Source organism: Balaenoptera musculus, chromosome 13 (assembly GCF_009873245.2).
Source record: "Balaenoptera musculus isolate JJ_BM4_2016_0621 chromosome 13, mBalMus1.pri.v3, whole genome shotgun sequence".
NCBI classification, from domain to species: Eukaryota; Metazoa; Chordata; class Mammalia; order Artiodactyla; family Balaenopteridae; genus Balaenoptera; species Balaenoptera musculus.
Genome location: NC_045797.1, coordinates 69309491 through 69320881, shown reverse-complemented (window position 1 = coordinate 69320881; position 11391 = coordinate 69309491). Strand labels below are relative to the sequence as shown.

At 55.2% G+C, this 11391-nt stretch overlaps 1 protein-coding gene across 4 annotated transcripts; it reads left to right on the top strand.

Annotated features, from left to right (window-relative positions):
• The first annotated feature begins 128 nt into the window (after positions 1–128).
• KHK (ketohexokinase) lies at positions 129–11298 on the top strand. Of its 4 annotated transcripts, none has more exons than XM_036872911.1 (8): positions 129–756; positions 4084–4200; positions 6565–6699; positions 8553–8625; positions 9356–9502; positions 10546–10634; positions 10866–10929; positions 11016–11298. In XM_036872911.1, exons 1-8 carry the CDS (start codon positions 665–667, stop codon positions 11037–11039), a joined length of 741 nt encoding a protein of 246 aa, XP_036728806.1. In that variant the 5' UTR covers positions 129–664; the 3' UTR covers positions 11040–11298. The 4 variants fall into 4 exon arrangements, with proteins under 4 accessions (XP_036728806.1, XP_036728803.1, XP_036728804.1 ...); XM_036872908.1 differs by having other exon boundaries at positions 10772–10929; XM_036872909.1 differs by lacking the exon at positions 6565–6699 and adding an exon at positions 6242–6376 and having other exon boundaries at positions 10772–10929.
• The last annotated feature ends 93 nt before the right edge of the window (positions 11299–11391 follow it).

Sequence of the window (11391 nt, the reverse complement as noted above, 5' to 3'; positions counted from 1 at the left end):
CACGTGACGTCCGCCGTTCATCTTGAGTGCCCCAGCTGCTCAGCGGCGGAGGCGAGGCCTCGAGCTGGGATTGGCTGGGCCTCGGGGGCGGGGCGGGGCGGGGCGGGGCGGGGCGGGGCAGTAGGGACGGCGCGAGCCGCGGCTCTGGATGCCGGGGACCGGGCCGCAGCTGCGAGGCTAGATTCAACCCCGCGGGCCTAGGGTCTGGAGAGGGATCCGCGGGTGCAGGAGAAGGCGGGACAAGGGATGCCTTTCTGCTGCGCTTTCTCTTGGCATTCATGAGGTTGCCTAGCTGCGCTTTAGAGAGATTTGTATTAGCTCGGAGTCCGTCTGACAAGTGAGGAAACTGAGGGCGAGAATTTGAAGGCGTAGCCATCTCCTGGGCCACGCAACCTGCTAAGGGAAGGCCGGGGACCAAAACCGCGGGGTCTGCATTCCCAGGCCCGCTGGGGTCGATGCGCGTGGGGAGCAAGAGCCCGGCTGCGTCCACTGCACCCTATTGCACCCCTCGCCGCTGCAGGAGGCTCCTTGGAGGAGGAGCTCGGGACGCGGAGGAGGAGCCAGGGCAGACTCTGGGAGCTGGGACACGATACTCCGGGATAAGAGGCAGAGCCCGGGAGGAACCCCGTCAGCCGAGCGGGCAGAAAGCTCCGGGAGCAGCATTATGGAAGAGAAACAGATTCTGTGCGTGGGACTGGTGGCGCTGGACATCATCAGTGTGATGGACAAATACCCGGAGGAGGACACGGACAGCAGGTAGGGGTGCCCGGGCCCCTCGGAGACCCTAGGGGCCGCTGCAGCCCCGCGTTGTGCCAGGCGGCCAAGACTACACGGCTGATGAGCGGGAGGGGGCCCCCGCAGCGAGGCCTTGAGGTCGCCTTGGGAGCTGGTGCCCCCTGCCCTCTGCCCGGGACCTGGGGAAAGAATTGAGGCCTTTAGTAGTAAGATCCAGGCTTTGGATAGCATTGTGTTCTCCAGTTCCCATTTCAACCCTGGGACCGTGTCAGACATCATTATCCCCATTTTACCGAGTAGGCTAAGCAAGTAAAGACCCTGAGAGACGCAGTTATTTATCCACGGGCACACAGCTAGGAAGGTGCAGAACCAGTTTTTTTCTTTTTAACAAGAACTGTGCACTTGCCTATCACCAGCATTTACTTCTAATTTATTTACCACATATATATCTCATATGTGTCTTTTAAAAAAATTTTTTGAGGTAGCTTACAATAAGAAGTATGTGCAGTTAGACTGTTCAGGGACTTTCAAAACCATGATGTTTGAGCTTCACTGTAGCTCAGGGCTTGCTGGCACGGCAGGCAAATTTGGAGATGCTGTGAGTTATGGGTAGAGCTGGTTCATGAGCCACACAGACTTTTCCCTGGTGCCGAATTCCAAAAGTTTACCAGAAGTCCTTTTTACAATACTCAGTGAACAACATAGTGGAAGAGACCCTTCTTGGTTGTCTGGTAGAAGTTGAAAAGTCATTTGTTGGTTCCCGTATTTACTCTTGATCACCCTTACACTGTAATCCCAAGACACTTCTGTGTGGTGGAATCCGTGGCTGTCTCTTGGTGCAGTCTGGTGCTCAGAATACGGACAAGAACTGCTTCTTGGCCCTCACTTGTCTCAGCCAAGAACTGGATAAAAGGCGAGTTCAAGATTGAACTCGGGAAAGACACTACAGCAACCACAGCCAGGACGCTCACTGAGGGGAGAGCCCTGGGTCCACACAGCACCGTCACAGGCATTGTTACATAGTTTCCTCACAGCAGCTCATGGGAAGCATGTAAGGATCAGTCACACCCTCTCTTTAGAGATGAGGAAGCTAAGGATTTGGAGAAATGAGACACTTTCTGTAAGGGGCCACGTGGTTGATGAGTGGCAGAGCAGTAGTCACAACTCAAGCGTCCTGATGCCAGTGCCGCAGCCCTCCGCCCTCTCTGGTGCTCCCTGTTCCTTTGCTGCTGCCCTCATGGAGTTGACCCTTTGCTTCGGGCTGCTTTGTTTGCCAGAGGTGACAGCCCCTGGCAAAAGGTGCAGGGACAGTGGGGGGGAGGCACAAGGGTATGCTGCTGTGTGGACCTAGCCCACCTACCAAGGTCAAGCCAGCCCCGGGACTTGGTGCCCAGTGAGGAGTCAAGTTTACTTTCCGGAGAACAGTGCAGATTCTGGGGCTACAGTTTCTCCAAGAACTGTGGAGGACCTCCAGAGGACCCAGACGACTTGTTCTGCTAGAGCTGAGTCCCAGTGCCTTTGAGCTTACTCATGTTGGGAGGCTAGGACAAGAGCCTGCTAGTTCCACCCTGACGGGAGCTGGTTCCGAAGGTGGGCACTAAGCGAGGTGCCTCTCTGAAGAGACCCTCCGTGCTCCCTGCGCTTCAGGGAGTATCTCCCCCCTCCGCCAGACCCATGGCTCTGCTCCTCTGTGGAGCAGTTTGCTTGTCCACAGGGCCTCTCTCCTGTGCTCCCATCCCACCCAGCCCAGCTCCTGGACTCTGTTGTGCCTCCCCGATGGGCAAACCTGAGTGGGGACACAGTCCTTCCCAGCATCTGAGCCCCACCTTTCCCAGGCTCTCTCCATTGGCAGCCGAGGACTCTCAGGAGCTGCCCCCTGGAACTCGGCCAGACCCCTGAGGAATGGCCCTCCCTCCCAGAGTCCTGGCTGAGAAGGACCTTCTGGAAAGCATCTTCATGCTCAGCAGAGCATTTCTGCACAGAAAGTTGGGCGTCAATATAACTTCGAAGGGTTTCCACAGAGTAAAACTGTATACCCTTTCTCTGAAGCCTCATCAAGCTGGGACCCAACTACTTTCCATTCAGAAATACAGAGCACTTGCAGTGGTTTGGGGTCAGGAAACCCGGGTTCTGGTATCACCTTTGTCATTAACTGTTGTTGTGACCTTGAGCAAGTCCAGTCCCTCCAGGCTTCTCCTCTCTTCTCTGCATGAAAATTTCTCTAAAGCTCATAGCTTGAGAAATGTTTGACCCTTTGCAGATTAGTATCCTTCTTTCTAATGAGATCATGGTCCCCTTTTCCCAAGGCTGAAGGGAACTTCAAGGTTAAGCTTTGTGTACAAATATACCCTAGCCTAAAAATGCTACTTCATTTATTTCTCTTAATTAGTAGTTCTTCGGTACTTGTTCCCCTTATCGTAAGCTGCCACAGTTATTATTATCCTTTTTGGAACTGGAAGAATAGAAATAACAGCCTGTACTGTTACCTCACAGTATTATTGGAGCACAAATGAGAAACCATTCAAGTGCTTTGACTATGTATGCATGAGTTATCATTTTTGTTGTTGATGATGACAATGAAGCCCTTCAGGTGTATCTTGACTTAGTTTCCTTTTATTAGATTTTCAGTAAAGATGGAGAAAAAAAAAAGGTAACTATGCACTGTGATGGATGTGTTAACTAACCTTATTGTAGTAATCACTTCACAAAATATATGTATATCATAATCATCACGTTGTACACCTTCAGCTTTCAGAATGTTATATGTCAATTACATCTTACATCTCAATAAAGCTGAAAAAAAAGGAGAAACGAACAAAGATGGAGAAAAACTGGTCTTCACTCAGTAATCTTTTTAACTTTTGTCATCATAAAAGTTACCACACACAACCTTCTTAAATGATCACAATGTCCGGGTTTGCTTCCTGTCTTAATTATTTTAATCTGAGTTATTACTGAAGTGGTCTCTCCTAAGACAGGAGCAGCAGGAGGTTTGCCACTTTTGGGAAGAGGCAGGTCTCAAGGAGGAGGCTTGGTGGGGGGACACTGTAACAAAGAAGGAAGTAACCCAGAGTCAGTGGGACCCTCAAATTGTGATGGGCCCGAGTGAGTGCTTTCCTGATGTCCTAAGAATAGGTGCAAGATAGAAATTAATCACTGTGAACTTGAATTTAGCCTGGGCTGGGGAATAGCTGAGCCTCTTCCCTTTGCTGAGCCTAAGGCTGGCCTGGAGGCTTTCTGAGGGGAATCGCCTGGCTTTTACATCCTGTGGGCCCTACTCAGGGCTCAGCCCTGCTTATCCCAGCCCCAGCCTGCTGGATCTGCAGGGACCCTCCTTGTGTTTTGCAGGTGCTTGTCCCAGAGATGGCAGCGTGGAGGCAACGCATCCAACTCCTGCACTGTCCTCTCCCTGCTTGGAGCCCCCTGTGCCTTCATGGGCTCGCTGGCCCCGGGCCACGTTGCCGAGTAAGTGGAGGGAGCAGGGGAGGGTGGCCCACAGGGTGGGGGGAGAAGAAGGAAGCCTTGGCCCTGGGTGGGCGGTCTCTGAGAAACGGTTTGCGGCCACCAGAAATGGGTGGGGCGTGGGGAGTGGAGTACCAGCATCCCAGACCCTCCCTGGTATGGCTTATCTGCTGCTCAGTTGTTAATGCTGCTCCTGTTAAAGGTTTCATTTTCACAGCCTGTTTCCTTGGCCAGTCCCTGGAGCCTGCTTCGGCTTCCCACCTTCTCCTTCCTTGTTTCCAACAGACTCTCTGCGGTGGATGTGACTTTGCCCTTCTCAAGTCCCTAATCCTGCCTGTGCTTGTGGCAGAAGGCAGTTAGGGACATGCTGTACCTGCCCTCTCTCGGGGATGTCCTGCATCCACGGTCCCAGGGTCCAGGCCTGCAGTTTCTTTCCCAGCTGAGGGAGCAGGGCCAGTGATTGTGTCCCCGTTGTTCACTGAAGCAGCGAGAGCTCCCTGCCCAAGGACACCCGGATGCCACGTGCTAAAGCTGGGCCCAGACCCATGCCTCCCAGCTCATCGGCAAGGAGGCTGCAGCCCGTAGTGGCCCACACACTTCCTCTATGTTGGCTGCTGCAGGGACCCAAGAGCCCTTTGACCCCTGGCACTGCCAACTCAGCAAGCGCTTATCAGGGCGGTGAGGCCCACTTTGCCCACTGTGGGCACAGGGGCAGGCTGCCAGGTTGCTGGCCTGTAAAGCACAGCCCTTTGAACCCTGGTTTGAGAGGGGCTGCTGCCAGAGCCCAGCCCCAAGCCGCAGCCAGATTCCCTTCCTTATGAACTGGCACGAGGCAAATAATGGGGTGAGAGCCTGCCCTGTGATGGGAGACAGAGGGACCTGGAGCCAACAGCTGCTCACTTGTCAGCCCTCTTCAGCAGCTGCCTTCCCTCCCAGCTAGAGCAAGACCGTGCCTCTTGCTTTGGGGTGGTGGACCCACCTTTGTGTGGCAATCATGCTGATAGCTGGGCCATTCCAAATTCTCCCCATGTGTTCAACAAACACTGAATGAGCACCTACCATGTGCCTGGCACTGTGGGTGCAAAAAGTTATTTGGCAAAAACCAAATCATATTCTCCATGCTGTGAGAAAGCTACTATTTAAAGGATCCTTGAGACGTAAGACAAGGAATGATGCCCCGACGTGGTACCTCTATACAAATCTGTATTGTCCAGCCTTGGTGTTGCCGAAAGTGGGGTTCGGCCATAGTGAGAAAGGCCAGGATGGTGGCTGGGCTGCTGGGTATAGTTGCCAGCTCCTGGTGACAGGACACTGCATTTCCAAAGAGCTGGGAGGGGTGGGATGCCCTCCTTGTTCTGCTGGTACAGTCTTCCTGAGGGGCCACCCCCCGGCTCACTCTGAGTGGAGGGGATTCTGAGCAAGAGTCCTGGACCCAGTCTATACTGAGGGGCCTCAGGCACTGAGAGGGCTTGCCACTGTGGAAGGAGAGGGCAGTGAGCCGGCCCACCGAGGCAGCACCACTTCCTGGCTGGGCATCGTGGAGGCAGGTGTAGGAGAGGAATCATGTGAGGACTGGAAGGACTTCAGAGAGAGCAGTACCATGGGGATGAGCAAGCAGAGGGCACCTGGGGGACAAAGTGTCACCTTGGTAATTATTAATACTGCCTGGGCCTTGCATGATGCGGGCCACAGTGCCCTCACCTGCTTGGTTCAAACAGGGTGCATGTTCTAGGTCCCAAGTCTACCCCATCTAGCTTTATGAACGTGAGCAAATCCTTTCCAGCTTGAGTCAGACTGAAGGACAGGGTCAGGGTTGGAGTTTGCTTCAGTCAGGACCTAAAAGAATGTCCCTTAGGGTTTTTCTCACTAAGCTCCAGCCATGCTCTCCTGCCTCTCCTGCCTCCACACAGCCTGTGACAGTGACTCCCCGTCCCATCCCAGCCCCTCTGCTTGCACCCCAGGGTCCCCGGTGGCCCTGCCACCTACCCTCCAGTCCCCAAACCCCCGTCGAACTGCGCCTCCCCGGGTTACTCCGCCCTGGCAGTTTTGTCCTGGACGACCTTCGCCGCTATTCCGTGGACCTACGCTACACGGTCTTTCAGACCACGGGCTCCGTCCCCATTTCCACAGTCATCAGCAGCGAGGCCAGTGGTAGCCGCACCATCCTACATGCCTACAGGTTTGTACATCTGTCTGCGCCTTGCCAGCTGCCGCCGCCATTGCCGTCACTCAGCTCCCAGAGCAGGACCCTTCTCTCCAAGGCCCGCGTGCTCCGGCACCGCTCCCCACCCCGCGGGAGGCCCAGGCCCCTGGTAGCCTCTAATCTGTGTCTCCTTGCCCTTCCCTTGGCTCGGGCTCCACCCCAAGCTTCCTGGTGGCTGACTTCAGGCAGCGGGGCGTGGACGTGTCTCAGGTGGCCTGGCAGAGTAGCGGGGAAGCCCCGTGCTCTTGCTGCATCGTCAACAGCTCCAATGGCTCCCGTACCATTGTGCTCTACGACACGTAAGGCCCCCTGGCCTGCCCTGCCACAGCCCACCAATTAGCCTGCTCACTTGCCACGTGGGCAGCCCACTTGCCCGCCCTCTGTGGCCTCTCTCTTTGTACCAGAAATTGTCCCTATGCCAAACGGTTCAGTGATTTCGGAATTGTTCTCAATTAGGGGAGAAGTGGGGTGGGTAGGGATGGGCTTTGCTCTGCCTGGCGACTTGGCCTTGGTCAACACCAAGGATGGGCGGGCAGGCCTGTGCAAACTGTAATTTATGATGTGATTTTTCCATAATCAGCCAATCAGCAGCCTGGGTGTGAGTACGGGGAAATTGTTCTGAGGACAGAGGGATGGGAGATGTGATTCAAACCATCCTGAGCCCTGAAGGGGGCCCACTGGGGTTTCCAGGGTCAGCCCCAGAGTTGCCAGCCTGCAGCATGGCACCAGGAGCTGAGGTTTGGGTGTTCGAAAGAGATGAGCAACCCCAAAGGTCCCAGCATAATGAAGCCAGACCAAATGCCACACACCACTCACAGCCATTGCTGAAGGAGGGAAGGGGAACACTGGCTCAGCAGAACAGGGCCATCTGATGTGTTGCTAACCTGGGGCAGGGCAGGGGAATCCCTTTAGGGTCCCAAGCTTCCAGGGAGAGACCCCTTCTCATCTCTCCCAGATTCCCTCCTGAAAAATCTCAGAGGTTTAGTTTACTGAGAACCTAATGTGTGCCAAGTACTCTGTTAGGGCAGAGATGGCCCAAGCCCAACTGCCCTGGGGTTCTGACTGTCCCTGCTGCCCAGCATGACCACTGGACCTGCGGGAGGGGCAGTCATCCTAGAACAAGATTTATAACCAGTGGCCCTGGGCTCTTTGTGTCCCAGTGAATGAGTGGGTAGGCATACATGCTAGACACGATCTTCCCATTGGGCAACCCTAGTCATCTGCCCATTAAGCAACAATCTGTAGCATCTTTGATCAGGGACACAACATGGGTATTCACGGGAAGGGAGGGAGAGGAGCTCCAAGGAGAAATGTTTATTGCCCACTGGCCTCGGTCCAGGCATATCCACACACATTATCTCCAGCTGCAGCAGGCCTGCGAGGCTAGGGGTTCGGTCCCCTTTACCAAAGGGGAAGCACCTCAGAAAGGCCACAGTCACCCAGCTAGTTAAATCGGAGGAGGATTTGGCACAGAACATGGAGGGGAGGACACTGGCTGTGTGTAGGTCTCTGGCCAAGGAAGGTCAAGGCGGACCCTTCCCAGGTCTCCACACCTAAGTCAGCCAAAAATAAACTCATCCTCAAGCACCAACCTTGATCTCAGGGTCATAACATGGAGCTGCCAAACTCAGGACAGCGCTGCTGTCACCGCTGGGGTGCCTGAAGTGAGAGGGCCCAGACCCGAGCTCCAGGCAGAACGGCGTGGCCTTTGTAGTTTCCCGGGGCACTGCATGGTGGTAGCTGTGTGTGCTGCTGGCAAGAGGAATTCTGGGAATTGTAGTCCCTGGTGCGCTGAAAGCATTTTGGGAGATACGGTCTCCAAGGCACGCAGAACTGGTCCCTTGCTTGACATATGTGGTGGTTGAGTTTGCCCTTAGATAATATCACAGCCTCAAACACAGGAAGGGGCACCCTAGGAAACTGCCTCCAGCCCCCTGTCTGGATGGAGCTGAGTAGGGCAAGGAGTGGTCTCGAGTTTAGCCTGAGACAGGGTCTGTCCTGGAGCTAAGCCTCAGAAGCATGTGCTATAGATTCAGCTTCCTGCCATGCTGCAGGCAGCGCCAGGCATAGGGGCCCTAGCAGCCAGTTAGAGATCCTGGCCCTGGCTGACCTCACCATGACCCTTCTCTGTCCTTTCTGTCCTGCGACTCAGGAACCTACCAGATGTGTCTGCTAAAGACTTTGAGAAGGTTGACCTGACCCGGTTCAAGTGGATCCACATTGAGGCAAGCCCTGCCCTACCTGTGTTTTGAGGGCCTCAACCTGCCAGCCCCTCCACATGTTCTGCCTCCTTCTTGGTTTCTTTGAACCATGAAGTACCTTAGAGATCAATGAATCCAACCCCCCTCACCCCCTCTCCATCCTCCTTTATGTTTTCAGGTGGAAACTAAGGCCCAGAAAGACTGGGTGATTTACTCAAGGTCACACAGCAGGATGTAGGTGCCAGAAGCAGGATGCTGGCTCTAGGCAAAGTCTGGTGCTTTCTGTGTTACAGGCTGCCCCACCTCCTCTGGACTTGGCCTCTGGCAGGAGCCTGGCTGTGGGAGGCCTGACCCGTTACCTCTGGGGAGGCAGGAATGAGAGGGCCTGACCCAGCTCCCAAATAAAGGGAACTAGAATCTTCATTCCAAGAGAAGTTTTGGAGTCTAGGTGGGAGGAAACCTTGAGAAGTCCTGAGTTCTAATCCTAGCCCTGTCATTTAATTTATTGTAGGTCCTTAGGAAAGTCTCTCTTTTATTCTTTCGTCTTCTCATCTGAAGTGGGAGGGCTGGTCAATAAGGTCTCCAAGGTCCAGAATAGCACTAGAATTTTGAGGCTTAGGATGGGGTTCCGGCCCAGCCTTCCTGGCCCCTCTCCCCCCTCACCCATGGTTCCAGCAGGGAAGGATGAATGAGGCAGAATGAGACCAGCGCCCAGCTGGTCCTGAGTTGCCTGCCCTGCCCTGCTCTGCCCCAGGGCCGGAATGCATCGGAGCAGGTGAAGATGCTGCAGCGGATAGAACAGCACAACGCCAGGCAGCCTCCGGAGCAGAAGATCCAGGTGTCTGTGGAGGTGGAGAAGCCGCGAGAGGAGCTGTACCAGCTGTTAGGCTACGGAGACGTGGTAAGCATCACCCACGGCCCCCCACTTGCCACATCCAGCTTCATTTGGTCCTTAAAGGGAGTCCGAGTGTCCCCTTGTCCTGCCTGTCACACTTAGGATGGCAGTTTGCAGCTTGGTGATGTTGGCAGGTGGGGGCAAAGCAAAGCGGCAGACCTCTAGCTTAGGGCTCTGGTGCAGGCCTCAACAGTGGCCAAGGAGTAGAATTTCTCCACCCCAGTGGGCGCATAGGTGTGAAGGCAGCCAGAGGGCTTGGTCAAGGCCAAGACAGCCAGCCTCAGGGCCAGCCTGCGTGGAAGCCTCTCCTCCCTGGGCCTCCTGTCTTTTCCTCTGTCAGATGACAGGATGGGGCAGCTCTCCGAGGTGCCCTCCAGTTCTGGGGTGGGAGCCACTAGGGGGTGAGGGAGGATGGGAAGGGGACTTGCCCGTGGTAAGTTTGGAATGTAAATGGAATCGGGATGATAATCCTGGCATCACAGTGGAAGCTTGTTGGGCCTCAACCTTGGCTGCACGTTAAATGATGTGGATGCCTGAGCTCCACCCTCATTTTTTTTTTTTTTTTTTTAAATTTGGTTGGTAGAGGTGAAGCCTGGGCTGAAGTATTTTTTAACAAAACACCCTGGTGATTCTAATATGTAGCTGGTGTTAAGGAAGCTCTAGAACCCCTATTCCTTTGTTTTAAAGATGAAGAAATCAGACCTAGAGGGCATAGCTGTATGCGGAAAGCCAAACAGAACAAAAACCCTCCTGAAAGCCGTGGTTTTACCTGCCAGTTGTAGATTGCGCCCCAAGATGACCTCAAGACTCACTCTGGGTTTTCAATTGTGAGGAAATTCGTTGATCTTAGAATAGGCCGGGGCTTTTGTGTCACAATTTACATGGCTGTTTCCTAGCATATCCTGAGCAAGTATGAAAACCTGTTCCTGAGGGACAGCGAGGTGCTACTTGGGGGTGTCGGTGGCCACGGTGCAGGAGCAGGTTGCTGGTCGTGAGGGGCAGCTGGGGTAGAGCCCAGGTGACTGGCAGCCTCTCTCCACTGCCCACAGGTGTTTGTCAGCAAAGATGTGGCCAAGCACTTTGGGTTCCAGTCAGCGGAGGAGGCCCTGAGGGGCCTGTACGGTCGCGTGAGGAAGGGGTGAGCTAGCGGAAGCCAGGCAGCGGCCCGGGTACGGGGAGTGAGGGAGCCTGGCCCCCAGGGTCTGCCCCGGGGAGGGATAATGAGGCTGGGGGCCAGGGCTGGGCTAACACCCAGCTGAGTGGAGGGTGTCACAGGGCTACGCTGGTCTGTGCCTGGGCTGAGGAGGGTGCCGATGCCCTGGGCCCTGATGGACGGCTGCTCCACTCCGACGCTTTCCCACCGCCCCAGGTGGTGGACACTCTGGGGGCCGGAGACACCTTCAACGCGTCCGTCATCTTCAGCCTGTCCCAGGGTGAGTGCCCCCGCAGGAGGCCCGGGGCTGGGGCCTGCCCCTGCCCAGAAGACCAGGCTGACCTGGCTGTTCATCCCGCCCTCCAGGGAAGAGCATGCAGGAGGCACTGAGCTTTGGCTGCCAGGTGGCGGGCAAGAAGTGTGGTCTGCAGGGCTTCGATGGCATCGTGTGAGGGCCCTGTGGCAGGAAGCACCGGCTCACACCCCACCCCAGGCCAGCATCACTGGCTGCCGTTGCCCTCTCTTCTCTGGCCAGCTGGCATCAGGCTGCCTTGCCCCCTGGGCGGATGCAGGCCGTGGGAGGGCTCCACCTGTGACCTGGCATCTCACATGGCAGAGCTGCAGAGCAAATAAATCTTCCCCAGAGCCAGCTTCCTTCTGGCAGTCTGTCTTTGATGTCTGAGCTGCTCTGGCTGGGGATTCTGGAGGCTTTGATCCTGCAGTCCTTCGCCCTTTTTTTCTC